Here is a 16151-nt window from a genome sequence, read left to right on the forward strand (position 1 = left end):
CCAGGGCCTTGCGCTTCCTAGGCAAGCGCTCTACCACTGAGCTAAATCCCCAACCCCAAGACTTACTACTTTTATTTTATGTGTATGAACGCTTTGCTTGCATGTATGTAAGTGTATGTGCATGTGTGTGCCTGGTGCCTAAGGAGGGCAGAAGAGGACATCAGAGTCCTTGAAACTGGAGTTATGACAACTATGAGCTGCTATGTGGATACCAGGAATTGAACCCAGGTCCTCTGGAAGAACAATAAGTGGTCTTAACCACTGAGCCATTTCTCCAGTCTCCCACCCTTGGAGTTTTTAAACTCAGTCAGTTTGAATATGGCCTCGGGAGCTCCAAATAACGTCCACACTCTTCCACGCCATGACAGGCAGGAACGATGGTATAATTTGAGAGCTACTACTCTGCAGCTGAGCTGGCTCGGTGCCGAAGGCGCTCTACTTCATGTGGAAGCTGACACAGAAAACTCCTAAGGTCTATTCATGAACCCGACTTCCCTCCTCTCCCAAAAGACGAACTGAGTTCAAGTGTTTGGAAACTATGTGGTCCAAAAGCATCACTTGAAGATATAGTCAAGGTCTGTTTTTGAGCATGTGCACAATGACATTTCAGATAGTGTCAAACCCATATAACCTCTAGGGCATGGGTTCTCAAGCTGTGGGTCACGACCCCTATGAGAGGTCGAATGACCCTTTCACATAGGCTACCTAAGGCCATCAGAAAACACAGATATTACATTACAATTAAATTATAGTCATGAAGTAGCAATGAAATTAATATGGTTGGGAGGGTCATCACAATGCGAGAGACTACATTAATGGGTTACAGTGTTAGGAAGGTTGAGGACCACTGCTCTGGGGAAATTCTGTATATAATTATTGATACCAACTATATTTTACTTGCAAGTTGTTTCAAACTATAGCTCACAGTAGCGAGTGAGTCCCACATCTCTGAGCATCACCCCTCACGTAAACCACACAGCGTTTTTACTCAGCCTTCTGTCCACATACCCGTCTCTGCTCCTCTTCTGCATCAGCAAAGAGCTTGCGGATGTTGGCCTCTGATTCTCCCACATATTTGTTAAGGATTTCCGGCCCATTGACCACCTTGGGCTCTCTTGCATTCAGCATCTTGCCAATCTGTCGAGCCAAGAGAGTCTTACCACAACCAGGGGGTCCGTATAACAGGATGCCTTTAACATGTTTGCAACCTAAAAAGGAAGAAGGGACAGTCTTATACCAACTCACTGCAATCGAAGATGACGTCTGAAGGACAGACCACCCGTGCCACTTACACACAGTAATATCCAAGTGCTGTCAGCAGACAAGAACGAACAGGAAAACCTCTTATGTTGTTTTAAACAGAAAACCTAGAAACCAGGCCTAACTGCTGCTATATTTGAAGAGAGAGGGGAAGCTGCAAGTTACAGATTTCTGAAATATTCTTTACCACTTAGAATGAACACTTTTACTCTGGAAGTGTCTCTTTAACCTAATATCTAACTAGGAATTATTACTTGGGGAGATTCTAGTGGAAAATACATCTATTACAACACAGCAGGCTATAGGAACTACACAGAGTCACAAAATGATAGGCCAACTGATGGAAACAAACTCGGAGAAGCAGCAAGTGTGCCTGGGCTGGCTGGCTGGCTACAGAAGAGTTCCAAGGTCCAGACTGATGACAACAATTTTGTGAATAAAGATAGACATCTTCAGTGACAACTGTCACATGACAAATGGGTCTGACTTTTTAGGGCCACCCAGATGGAAATGAAGTTTCAAAAATAGTTTTCAATTACTTGCCACTAAAAGCCAAATTAGCAAGACTGACGATCCGGGCTCCCCAGGGTGTCGCTGGTCTACTCCATAGCTGAAGATGACCTGTGCCTTCTCGTCACTCTCCTGGGGACACTAACTGTTACACTCCATGGTTTCCGTTGGGTACATTCTTCGTTTATACTACACTGACATGGCACTCTGTGCGGTAACCGAGTATTAGACTTCAGTGTTATTCTTGTAACTACAGGTGAAGACACTAGAGATGCAACACACAGTGTATTCCTGTGAAAACGACTTGTGCTTATCTGAAATCAGAGTCCTAAAACTTCTGTCTTCAAGGGGAAAGTACAACGGAACCATTGATAACAGGTAAAAGAAATCACAAGACTAACTAGCTGCCAGAAGCAAGACTTTGAGGAGGGGGAGGAGGACAGGGAGGGGGAGGAGGAGGAGGGGGAGAGGTAGGGGAAAGGGGAACAGCAGCAGCAGCAGCAGCTTCAGGTGCCAGTGACATCCAAAGGTAACATCATTATGTCAAGAAAAGACACATTAAAAATTCTTGAAAACAATGAGATCTGCACTCCTGGTTAAGCTTGCAGGCAGAAAGAACTTCAGTGAAACTCGTGAAGGCTTGGCACTACAACCTTTTTTTTTTTCTTCCCCTTAAGATTTATTTATTTTATTTGATGAGCACACTGTCGCTGTCTTCAGACACACCAGAAGAGGACATCAGACACCAGATGGTTGTGAGCCACCATGTTGTTGCTGGGAATTGAACTCAGGACCTCTGGAAGAGCAGTCAGTGCTCTTAACCGCTGAGTCATCTCTCTAGCCCCCACCACAATTTTTCTCATCACAGAGTAAAGCTCTGCCCAAGAACCATGGGCAGTAAAATGTCTTTGACCTTTGGCCCAGCCCTCAAGCAGGTTTATACTGTATTATGGGTAAGGCTGGCTCCTCTCCTGGAGGTTGGCACCACCAATCACAATCCACATCCAAGCCTCCAGGTTTTAGAAACTTACTCTTAATCTTCCTCTTCAAGCTGACAGTTACCATTTGGCTGTAGGCATAGACCATATACAGCTGACTGATGTGCATGAAGTCGAGTGAGGGGCTCAGTGGTTAACAGCACTGGCTACTCCTCCAGAGGATCTGGGTTCAATTGCCTGCAACCTCATGGCAGCTCACAACTATCTGTAACTCCAGTTCCAGGGGATTCAATGCCCTCTTCAGGCATGCATGAGGTGCACCTACATACACGGATGCAAACCCTCATATGCATAAAGATAAATAAACACGAGGAAGAGGGGGAGGAGGAGGAAGGATGAAGAGGAGGAGGAAGAAGAGCAGCAGCAGCAGCAGCAGCAGTGTTTGCAGAGGACCCAGAGTCCAGGTCTATTCTCATCTCGTCTAGACTTTCTCCAAGTTTGTCCATCTCCTCTTAAGGAGGCCCCTCCCAGGACAGGCCACGCTCTCTTGGAAAGGTTCTTCCCTCTGTTATCCCTGCCCTGTGAGCCCTGAGCACAATATGGCCAGAGAGCAGAGCTGGAGCAGATTACAGCAGTGCGCTGACTGACGGCACCTCCTCCCCCACCCACACTATCCAATTTCAGCTCGGCTTTCCTCACGGCTTTCCTTCACCCTCTCTTGCTTTCACCCACCACCTCTTACCCGCCTTTGTTATCTCTTTTCTAATTCTCCTTATGAATTATTGAAATACTCAGTTCTTCTCACGAGCTACCTCATGCCTCTAACTCTCCGAGATGACCTAGATTCCCACTTCACATATTTAAAAAAGAGATTATCTATCAATCGTGACCTCCCGGCAGCTCTCCGCTCCGCCAGACACACTGGCCAGCCCGCACATCCAACACTAACCTCAACCATGGCTCTCAAAGGAGGAGTCCCCCTTTCTCATCTCAGAGGTTTATATTTCAATCATTTGGTTATATACCTTCTCTCTGAGGGGAAATACTGTTTTATTGATTGTGAATCACAACTGACCCAGGATAATATTTACTGCATAGCATGCCCTCAAAAAGAAAGCCAAATAGGTAAATTCTTGATTCCTTTTCTCCAAAATTCAGAGTCTGAGGGAGAAGAATCTATTTTTCAAAATTAGTTGAATCTTTAACTTATGGATCTCACCACTGAACTGGTTTAAATCTGCAAAAGATGTGTGTGTGTGTGTGTGTGTGTGTGTGTGTGTGTATGTGTGTGGTGTGTGTGTGTGTATGTGTGTGTATGTGTGTGTGTATGTGTGTGTGTGGTGTGTGTATGTGTGTGTGTATGTGTGTGTATGTGTGTGTGTGGTGTGTGTGTGTATGTGTGTGTGGTGTGTGTGTATGTGTGTGTGTGTGTGTGTGTGTGTGTGTGTGTGTACCACCTACTTGCAGTGTCCAAGCCTTTTCAGATTATCATAACAAATTGTTCATGAAGAGTAACATCTGAACTTTGCAATTCTGTTTTAGTGAACCGAAAATGCTTAGTTAAATGTGGTTTGAGTTACACTAACTCAGAGCTTATAAATAGTTCATAAAATATTGCCATGAAAATTAAGAGAAAGGGCTGACATGCATGCTTCATGAGACACATCAGATGTTATCTTTGAAATGACAATACAGTCGGGGTAACATCAACAGGGTGTCTTAGTGGCTTCAAGTTGGTACCAGGAGGAGAATCCTTTCTAGCATATCAAAGAGGTACATATTGACGAGAAGATTCTCGAAATCCAGCTCCACAAAAGAATCAGTTATTTGAATAAGCAGTGGAAATGAGACCTTGTTATTACTATTATTATAGTCTTTCCTGGCTTATTAAATAAGTGCTGGTCTCTAATTTTCAGTGAATCATAACAACTGATTCCATCCAACACAAGAGTGTATTGAGCCTCTGTTGGGATGAAGCACAGAGGTAGGTGTTAGGGACACAAGACATGCAAAGAGCCGTCCCTACCTGCGTGGAATTCCTGGCTTGGTAGGAAAGCCAGAAGTTACATAGTAACGTATAAACGCAGGAAATATCTTTAGCATCTACCCAAGAAAGGCTGATTTTGCAGAGCTCATAGTAGATTAGGACTGGACCGAGGAACAGAGAGCTACTGAGTCTGGCCTAGAAGGATGCACAGGGTTGTGCTTGGACAGTGGCACAGATGCCAGCAGTGACCTGCTATGGCCAGAGCCCTAGAGGTGCCTCGAGACTGACAGGCTCTGTGGCAGACCTTCAGTGCCAATGGGCTAGCATTTGATATATTTATTTGGTTGAGAGGGGCACAAGCATGCTATGTTAGAATGTTATATGGCTAGAATATGGAGTTAGAGGACAACGGGAAGGAGTTGGGTCTCTCCTCCCATCACCTGGGTCCTTGGCAACAATCTCCCTTGGCCACTGAGCCATCTCACAACGCATGCTTGAGTTACATTTGCAGAGGGTGGAAGGGTAGGCGAAGGGATACTCAGCCTTTTTCTGCAGACACTGACTTACTAGCTGACTGGATTTTTGCCAGGTGAACTTCCATATCACTCAAGTTCTCTGGGATGTAGGCCTCAAAAGGAAGCCCCACTCCTTTGCTGGTGCCCAGGATTCTTCTGAGCCTTTCCTGGCTCTGATTTGGGGGACCCTCTGATCTCAACCTACAGAATCATCTGCTGCCATTTTTGCCTCCCTTAATATTGTATAGGCTTCTTGTGATCTGTACCCTGGACCAGTAAATTAAATATAAAAGGCAAGATATAGAAGAAAAAGAAACTGGTGGAAATTGTTTAGGTTGACATTCTTTCATTCATTCTCACTCCCATTCTTCCCCCTCCCTTCCTCCTCCTCCTCTCTGTCTCTGCCCCCTCTCTTGTGTTGATTGTTTCTTTGAGACTGGTTCTCATACAGCTCAAGCTGAGCTTGAACTCCTGGTCCTCTTCCCTGAGGCTCCTATGTCATAGAATTACAGGTATACAACTTCATGCTCAGCTTACTCCTCTCGTCCTTCCCATGAATGGTCTAATGGACCTCTGCAGGAAAAGGTACACATGCATTTCCACACAATGGAGGGGATTCCTAAACTCCCTGAGGTCAACCCAGGGAGACTAGGTGAAAGGCTCTGAGGAATGGGGATGCAGCTCATGCAAAGCACTTGCCTAGTGTGCAAGGACTTGGGTGCACAGCATTAGAAACACAAACAAGAAGAATGTATAGGAGCCAGCAAGATGGCTCCGTGGGTAAAGGCTCTTGCTATGAAGCCTGATGACCTAAATTTGAGCCCCAGAATCTACACAGTGGAAGAGAGAACTGACTCCAGCAAGCTGTCCTCACATTTGCACATGTGTGCATGGTACACCGAACACCCTACCTCCCACCCCACACAACAAATAGGAAGGAAGGAAGGAAGGAAGAAGGAAAGAAAACCCTTGAACATACCACTGAATAACCTGGATAAGGAGTGAAAAGGAATGATAGTCAGGGCTTGCAAGATGGTTCACTGGGTAAAAGCACTGAAAACCAGGCCTCTTGACCCACATGCTGGAATAAGAGAACTATATCCCACAAGTTTTTCTCAGAGAGCTGTGACACGAACACACACACACACACACACACACACACACATTCAGGAGATTCGTGCTGACCTGGGCCCCAGGGTCTTATATCAGGGCCAGAGAACTTTGGATTGAGCACCTTTCTTTTCTAAAGTATTAAAGGCAGGCATCAAGTTCACTTTCTACAAGTATCAACACAGAGGCAGGTGTAGAGAAAATCTCTTGTGTACTGTATGGTTGATTCACTTGTCAATTAAAAAAAAAAAACAAACCTATGACCTATAGGAACAGGTAGAATAGAAGGTGGGATATCCCGTAAAAAACAAAAAACAAAAAAACCCCAAAACCCCCAAATATATGCTTAATTTCAACTTTTTTTCATCTCCGTCAGCTTTGAAAGCTTAAACTTTTGTCTCCAAGCCATTCCCATCTTTTCTCCTTACTCTCTAACTTATATTTATAGCATATTTACATTTATAGGATATGTGTGTACATCTGAGGAAGACCCGGCCCAGCCCGTACTCCACTGCTCAGGCCTCCGGTTACAGCTGACCAGAAGAGTAATGGAGCTCGGGCGCCAAGTCAGGTCCCTCACGCAGCAGACAGTATGTACTGCAGAAGATAGGGAGCTTCTCTTCTGGGGGCTTCTGTTGTCAGTGAAATAAAGATGCTAGGTTCCTGCATGCCTGGCAGTGAAGACAGAAGGGCTGAGGAAGCTGTGTTAGGTGCTTGAGAGGGCGAAAGAGAGCCAGTCATCTTATCCCATCTCGGAGAACAGGCGAGGAGACTGCCTGGCAAGGAAGCGCAGGAACCACACACTCAGGGGCCACCTGAGGCGTGCGTGCAGCGGATCCTAGATTTAAAGTGAGATCAGGCACCACCAGAGTGTGTATTTTCTAAAGCCAAACTTAGCAACCAGATGCTGGCATAGGCTCGAGGGCTGAGGAATATCTGAGACTGTGATACAGACGAGGAGAAGGCTACTGGAGAGAGTGATTCTGGTAAATCATGGTATATAAGCTGGGTAAAGAGGGAGAAGAAGGGGGTTGGGGATTTGGCTCAGTGGTAGAGCGCTTGCCTAGGAAGCGCAAGGCCTGGGTTCGGTCCCCAGCTGGGGGGGGGGGGGGAGGGAGAAGAGAGAAGAGGGAGAAGAGGGTGGCTAATGCCAGAGATTAACCGAGGCTTCACTGGACTCTAGCTTACTAGAGTTGGGACAGTGTGTGTGTGTGTGTGTGTGTGTGTGTGTGTGTGTGTGTGTGTGTGTGTGTGTTACAAAAACAGAGAAGACAGAGTTAAAAAGGAAGATAGCAGGAAGCTCAAATCTGAGGTCTCCAAAGTGGCTGCTGATAATGCAGTCTTGGATATAATGAAAAAGTAGGTGTTTGAGATGGCCCAAGAGAGAAGTTCAGTGGATAAAGCCATATAACAAGGGGGTAAAGTTGCTGACAACACAGGAATAAGCAAAACGCACAGTGAAGACCACACTCAGGGGCAAGTGACACACTCAGGTTTGCTGGGCTCTCCTGCTCGCTCCTCTCCAGCATGGCTACCTTCACACTCATTTTGCCATCCAAACAGTAGACGACAGTACTAACCTTCACTGGCACACATGCACTAGCTATTAGGAAGATACAATAATACAAGCTACCAAACAAACTGCTTGTCTTAGGGATTCTCTTGTGGTGAAGGGTCACCATGAAGTGACAACACACTTACTCCAACGAGGCCACACCTCCCAATAGTGCCATTCCTTGTGAGCCTATGGGGGCCGTTTTCATTCAAACACCACACGGTGAATGACCACACACTGCTTTAGTAATGATTTAAGTGATGAGACGCTGGGAGACCGTCTAGAAAGAACCTAGTTGAGACCGCAGGGAAACAAATAACCCTATTAAAAAATGGGGTTCAGAGCTAAACAAAGAATTCACAGCTGAGGAATGCCGAATGGCTGAGAAACACCTAAAGAAATGTTCAACATCTTTAGTCATAAGGGAAATGCAAATCAAAACAACCCTGAGATTTCACCTCACACCAGTGCAATTGGCTAAGATCAAAAACTCAGGTGACAGCAGATGCTGGCGAGGATGTGGAGAAAGAGGAACACTCCTCCATTGTTGGTGGGATTGCAGACTGGTAAAACCATTCTGGAAATCAGTCTGGAGGTTCCTCAGAAAATTGGACATTGAACTGCCTGAGGATCCAGCTATACCTCTCTTGGGCATATACCCAAAAGATGCCTCAACATATAAAAGAGACACGTGCTCCACTATGTTCATCGCAGCCTTATTTATAATAGCCAGAAAATGGAAAGAACCCAGATGCCCTTCAACAGAGGAATGGATACAGAAAATGTGGTACATCTACACAATGGAATATTACTCAGCTATCAAAAACAACGAGTTTATGAAATTCGTAGGCAAATGGTTGGAACTGGAAAATATCATCCTGAGTGAGCTAACCCAATCACAGAAAGACATACATGGTATGCACTCATTGATAAGTGGCTATTAGCCCAAATGCTTGAATTACCCTAGATCCCTAGAACAAACGAAACTCAAGACGGATGATCAAAATGTGAATGCTTCACTCCTTCTTTAAATGAGGAAAAAGAATACCCTTGGCAGGGAAGGGAGAGGCAAAGATTAAAACAGAGACTGAAGGAACACCCATTCAGAGCCTGCCCCACATTTGGCCCATACATATACAGCCACCCTATTAGACAAGATGGATGAAGCAAAGAAGTGCAGACCGACAGGAGCCGGATGTAGATCGCTCCTGAGAGACACAGCCAGAATACAGCAAATACAGAGGCGAATGCCAGCAGCAAACCACTGAACTGAGAATAGGTCCCCTATTGAAGGAATCAGAGAAAGAACTGGAAGAGCTTGAAGGGGCTCGAGACCCCAAAAGTACAACAATGCCAAGCAACCAGAGCTTTCAGGGACTAAGCCACTACCTAAAGACTATACATGGACTGACCCTGGACTCTGACCCCATAGGTAGCAATGAATATCCTAGTAAGAGCACCAGTGGAAGGGGAAGCCCTGGGTCCTGCTAAGACTGAACCCCCAGTGAACTAGTCTATGGGGGGAGGGCGGCAATGGGGGGAGGGTTGGGAGGGGAACACCCATAACGAAGGGGAGGGGGGAGGGGGATGTTTGCCCGGAAACCGGGAAAGGGAATAACACTCGAAATGTATATAAGAAATACTCAAGTTAATAAAAAAAAAAAAAAAAAGAAAACTGATTGGCACCCATTCCAGATTCCTTAAAACAAAGCATTTCTAGACATTCCCTAGAATCTGCAGCACAAAGCCGCATCTTAATTCTATTTCTCAATAGATATTACTCAAGAAGACCGAGGGTATGCTTTGTTTAGATGACAGAAAGGTTGATTGTTGACTGAACTAAGTAGGAAATAAATCCAGTGTTCTAGAGAACATTAAAAATAGCTATGCACTGATTTTTCTAGCCAGTTCTTAGACTTGGACTTTACAGTCTACAAAACCAAACCAAAAATGTTTTAAAAGAGGTGAGGTCCAGGGGTGGTGGTGCACACCTGTGATGGTAGGTGCTCAGAGGGCAGAGGCAGGAGGATGGCGAGTACCAGCGCAGGTTGATGAGATGGTTCAGGGAGTAATGATGTTCACCGACAAGTCTAAGGACCTGAGTTGGACTCACACTGTAGGAGAGAACTCCTGTAAGTTGTTCTCTGACCTCCACATGTGAACTATGGCACATGCACATGCACATACATGCATACACATATGCACAGAATAAATAAATGTAGTAGTAGTAGTAATGATGATGATGATAATAATAAATATTAATAGAGTTCTAGACCATACTAGCCATGACTCAAAACAATAACCACACCCATAAAACCAAACAAAGTGACCCCCCCCATAAACAAGAACCCCCAACACCAAAACTGAGGAGAAATGTTGTAATTGTGTTGTTCAGGGTTTTTGTTTAAATTTTTCCAGTTGAAGATTTATTTTTAAAAAAGATATGCATGCCTTCAATCCTAGGACTCAGGAGGCAGAGACCAGTGGATCTTTATGAGTTCAAGGCCAGCTTGGTCTATATTGTAAGTTCCAGGACAGCCATGATGGCACGATAAAGACCCTGTCTCAAAAGAAAATAAAAATAAAATATGACTGTTGTTTCATAAAAGAAAACGTTTAGTAACAAAAGGAATGTCAGAAGTAATCTTAGAATAAAGGACATTCTTTTGTGCTAACTATATAAAATATATTTAGATTATATATTCTCTCTCTATATAGAGTATATATATATAGAATATATATACACATATATACATATATATATACATATATACACATATATACATATATACACACATATACATACATATATACATATATATACACACATATACATATATATACATATATATATATATATATATATATATATATATATATATAAAGTAGGGGTTCTAGGAAGGAAAGGGAAGGGTAAAATTGCTAAGAAGGACAGCTGGCACTGCCCTCCACACGCATGTCCACTATGTTCTGTACTCACATACACAAGTGTGCACACAAGTGTGCAGTGCTGCGATCTGCTTGTCTACATTAAAGTCCTGGCTGCCCACTGCCAGGTGGAGAACATGACAGTAAGCTGACGTCACTGTGATGATCAAGCCCCACATGGAAAGCACCTGCTGAGGCACAGCGCCGGCTGCTGCCGCCACTGCCGCCTGAGTATTGGCTGCCGAGCAACATTGGCTGGCTGTTGTCATGGCTATGGATGAACGATGAAGGAGAACCAGACCTTCAACGGCTACTTAACAATTAGGTTGCATTAGAGGTAACCATAAAGCTTGACTTTGCTTCAGTTAATTACTTCTGAGGGTGACAACATGGCCATCTTGGGCCTTAAAACTTTCTCTAGTGCTACTGCTGCCATGGAACCCTGAGGACCCTAGTGTCTGTTGCATTACCAGCGCACACACTGCATCGTAACATTCCACAAGACAGCTAGTGGTTTAGTGAGGTCAGGACTCCCCACAGTGTTAGCTGCTCTTCCAGATGGACTGTCAGAATCAATTCCTCTCTGCGTCTTGAGCAGAGACCAGCCTGCCAACTTCTCAGGTTTTCTAAGCCCACATCATAGAGTCAACATGCAGCCCCCCTCCTCATAAAAGCCAAGCCAACGCAATGGTCAATACCACTTGTGCACACCCCTTTCTTTCTCCCATTTATCTTATAGGTTTCTGTTCCACGGTCTTCATTTCCCTAACTGCAGCCCTCTTAATGTCTCTACAGCATTAGAAAGCTGACACTGGCTTTTAGGGGACATTCTTTGTTCTGCTTGCACTCACATGACAGGACCTCATTCTGCTGGGAAGCACACAAGACATTTCTCAGTATTTGCCCCAGAGTAGATAACTGTAGTCTAGACTACTAGCATGGTGCGTCTTTCCCTTTAGTTTGAAGGGAGCAGCAATATGTTATTTCCCACCTTTTAACTACTCGTCTTTTAGCTGAATTCACAATCCTTCCCCAACATACAAAACCAGGATACCTGCTGAGACCCAGACATGAACGTACCTGTAAAACGGCAAGAGATGCTAAGTTGGGCATTACAGACAGCATGGAGACTTCTGGTCTAAAAGTCTACACCAAACAGGGTTTCACCACAGTGACAGTCATCGTCAGCCCCACTGGTGAGAGTAGTGCACAAAACCATTTATAGGGTATCTAATAAGTTCGTTATCATTTCCTTAAAACAGCATTATAAAAGTTACATAGTCTTAGTTCTGCAACCCGAGGGATAAATGCCAATGTTGGCTGTTTATATCCTTTGAAAATACTGTCCAGAGGAGACCCACTGTGTTCGCCAAGCTTTTCTTGTTCAATGTGAGTTAAACAACTATTTTTTTTTCTAGATGTCACCAGAGGCCAACTGCATCCAGAAAAACTGTCAGCAAAACTGCAGGTATTCAGAGGGGGAAACTCATTGTCAGGATGTCAATAAATTAGAAACGATCTCTATCAAATTAGCATTGGGCTAGGAGTGCCTAATTCATTTCAGGGGTGGGTGGGGGCAGGATAGGAATGATTAGCGATACTTAAAAGGGGAATCCCAGTGGCTTCCAGCCCCAACACAGACAACACTGCTTGCCAAGGATGAGTCTGTTGAGGCCAGTGCAAGTCAGGGCATCGTCACAAGTCTCGCAAGCTTCTCTAAGCAGTTGTGCAAACCAGGTCTGAATGTCTAACACTAAAAAGGACGGCCTTGTACACAGTACCGTCCCAGCTACTGCTGGTACCAGACCTCGCTCATAATTTCAGCCTGTGCCTCTAAAAAGTATTAACTGAAACTAACAAGTACTAGTTCTGCCTGAATTCCTCCTTTTGGAGTACAGAATGCTTATGTCAGGGAACAGGCTTTTATAAAAGATTTACTTATTTATACTAGTTATTTTGAGACAGGGTCTATCTATGTAGTCCTAGCTGTTCTGGAACTCATCACAGAGACCAGGCTGGCCTCGAACTCACAGAGTTCCACCTTCCCAGTGCTCAGATTAAAGGTGCATGCCACCAAACCAAGCAAGATTCAATTGTGTGTGTGTGTGTGTGTGTGTGTGTGAGAGAGAGAGAGAGAGAGAGAGAGAGAGAGAGAGAGAGAGAGAGAGAGCGCTAGCGAGCTAGCTAGCAGGCATGGTGGAGGTGAGGAGAGAACTTTAGATCCAGGGAACTGGAGTTACAGGTCATTGTGAGCTAGGATAAGAGTGCTGGGAACCGAACTCAGGCCCATGCCTTAGCCACTGAACACCTGTCCAGTACCACTTTGTTTTTTCTAGTCATGCAGAGGGGCTTGGAGCATGGCTTTCGTCAACTTCTTCAAAGAGTGTTTGCTGATGAGCGTGAAAGGTGGGTCACCCCCAGCACTCCATCTGTGTACTTTCTAAACCCTTAAGGAGATATTCAAGACGGAGACCACTCAAGTGTGGACCCCAATCTCTTGATGTCACTTTGTTCAGGTGAGGTATGCAGTTGCCTGCTCTAAAGGGCCAGGGTGCACCGGGCTCCACGGTGAGTGCATGCAAACGACCCATGCCCTCCCTGAGCTCGGAGCAGCTGTGCTAGCTGTCTACCACCTGACTGGGCCGTATCCAAATTAGTCAATTGAAATTCATATAGATCTTCTCATCAGATAGCCCAGCACGAGAGATGGGCTGTGTGGAGCAACGCTCCCAACTAATCTTTGCTGACACCCCCACCCTTCTACACTCCCTCCTTGGGTGTTGCCTGGTATTTCATGAATTCTTGATGACAAAGATCATGCAGCTTCTGTAGCAGGTCCTGCCTTGCTGTCATCTGGCACCGAGTGCTTTCTGGTTTCAGCAGTTGCAGGTTGGCCCTTCTGCTTCAGCTGAACCGCATTGCTCTGCAGACCACTTATGGCTTCTTTCCTTCACAGGGAGCCTCTAGTCTCGTTCATGTTCTTCCGTTCCTCAGAAATCATAGCCCTAAGCCAGGCGTGGTGGTGCACGTCTGTAACCCTAGCACTCAGGGGACTTAAGACTGCTGTGAGTTCAAGGCCAACCTGGGCTAAACAAGTGAGTTTAAGGCCAGCCTAGGCTACCAAAAAAAAAAAAAGTCACTCCCTTAATTAACACTATCTGACTTTGGTCATTATCTTTTGGGTTTAATTCTTCAATAATTACAGTGGCAACTCTCAAAACTATGTATCAAGGTCCTACAGGGTTTATTTAAATGCCTATTTCCAGGCATCACTCCAAGAAACGGAAACTAATGAAGTCTGGAGGGGACCTGAGGTAGGTGGGTATTTAACATGTGCCCCTACATGTCTCGAAAAGCAAGCCAGAGGACACTGGTGTAGTTACAACTGATAATGGACTCAGTTGCCTAAGCATCCTTGGGTTTTTATTTTACCAAGTGTGTATGTCGTTGGCCTCCACTGAATCACAAGCTGGTAAGAATACATTTCTTACCCCTTGACAGTTGTAGGGGACCGAGCAAGTCTAAGGAGACCAAGTCATCAGGAGTAAATGTAAGTCTCCTCTACCTGAGTGCAGCAGGGGGAGATAAGGCTCTGTGAGTTACCTCAACAGTGAATTCGCTGTGAGTGAAGGCAGACTGAAGATGTGTAAAAGTTAATTCAGTTTCAGCCTGTGCTGAAGTCTGGTGTTTACACTGAAGGAAGGTGCTTGTGTCTAACAGACCACAGTCGCAGTACTCCACTGAACCCTGGGTACTCAGCTTAAAGTAACAATAAACAGATGTTTAAAAAAAAAGTTCAGAGAAGTGGGTAGGATGGTAAAGGGCTAGAATGAGACTCTGGAAGGCTTCGGAACCAACCCAACTGGAGAACAAGCCTTGGAGGAACAATGGCACTGAGGAGAGCTGAGGGCAGTGGGATTGCTTTCTTCACAGATGGCAAGACGTTTCATGAGGAAATCGTAGGTGTGTTCTCTTCTCTGTGGTCTCAAGAGAGCCAGAGCTGTTTACAGACAGGCCTCATCCTAACCCAGGAAGCGTCACCTGGAGTGGAAGAAGTCACTCAGGAAAAGCGGAGTGGATTAGAACCCAAAGCAGGTAGGTAGACTGGCTGAACTTCAGGACCTGGGGCAACGTGGAGGTCCTGCAGAGCTGACGGTCTCTGGTGGGGCCGGCTAGTGCTTTCGGGATCTGAAGTATTCCAGGATCCTGTCCTAGTGATCAAATACTCAACACACGCCACTTAATGGAAGAAGAGTTGTCTTGGTTCACAGTGGATGTCTGCTTCCGACACTCTCTACCTTGTTTTGGAAAAGATTTATTTCATGTGTATGAGTGTGTCTGTCTACATGTATGTATGAGCACTCCCTGTGTGTCTGGTACCTGAAGACCTAGAAGAGGGTGTCGGATTCCCCTGGAACTGAATTATGGCTGTAAGCTGTCATATTGGTACCAGAGACTGAACCCAGGTCCGCTGCAAGATCAGCGAGCTCTCCTATCCCCTGAGCCATCTCTCTAGCTCACCACCTTAATTTTTGAGACAGGGTCTCTCCCCGAACCTGAAACTTACTGATGTATGTGGCTATAGTGACTGGGTACTGAGCCCTAGGAATCGATTTGTGTCTAGCCCTGCTAGCACTGGGGTTACAGAGGCCACACCCAGCTTTTGCCCAAGTGCTGGGGATCTGAACTGAGGTTCCCAGGTTTGTTCAGCAAACGACCAACTGAACCAGCTCCCTAACCTCCATTTTAAGCATTTTCTAAGTCAACTCGAATGGAACTGCTAAACTTCCCGTTTGATCTGCACTCTGATTGGTCACTGGGTGGTAAATGAGGTGGAGAGAAAGGGGTGCTTTCCATTAGATACATTCTAAGTGAGCATTCTAAGTTAGGAGTGGTGTTTACATAAAGCACAAACAGGTCCTCAACGAGGAGTCGTACCCATTTTAAATAAAGGAGGCGGTAGAGTGACAGGCTTTTGTTTAGTAGGAAGGCTTATTTTCTGGGAATGACCACTATTAACTGACTTAGGCTAGCACAGCTCTGCACTTCCCCCCCTGAATGGGGGGAGAAGGGAGAGGCAAGGCGAGGGGGAAGCGCCTTGCTAGGATCCAGAGACACTTTCAAGTAATAACCAGTTTCTATAGACGTGGTTTGTTGTGGTGACGCGCCTGTGTTTATCAGCCCTTATTTCACAACACAAAGTGTTTAGATGTTTATAGGTGATAATGGATGGTAAGAGTGGGACTAGCAGATAGCAACTTTGTTTTGTGAAAATTAATAGAAAAGAGCCGTCTGGGACGAGGCATTGTTAAACCACCTCTGAGTCCTGTTATCAATACTTACGAGGT

At 45.3% G+C, this 16151-nt stretch overlaps 1 protein-coding gene across 1 annotated transcript in view; it reads right to left on the reverse strand.

Moving 5' to 3' along the window:
- Positions 1–16151, reverse strand: part of Nsf (N-ethylmaleimide sensitive factor, vesicle fusing ATPase) — a 129447-nt gene that overhangs the window by 55325 nt on the left and 57971 nt on the right. Inside the window, exon 9 of the mRNA NM_021748.2 lies at positions 1009–1208. Within this exon, the coding sequence (NP_068516.2) occupies positions 1009–1208 (200 nt within the window). The remainder of the gene's footprint in view (positions 1–1008; positions 1209–16151) is intronic.

The sequence above is a fragment of the Rattus norvegicus genome, chromosome 10 (assembly GCF_036323735.1).
Source record: "Rattus norvegicus strain BN/NHsdMcwi chromosome 10, GRCr8, whole genome shotgun sequence".
Classification (NCBI taxonomy): Eukaryota; Metazoa; Chordata; class Mammalia; order Rodentia; family Muridae; genus Rattus; species Rattus norvegicus.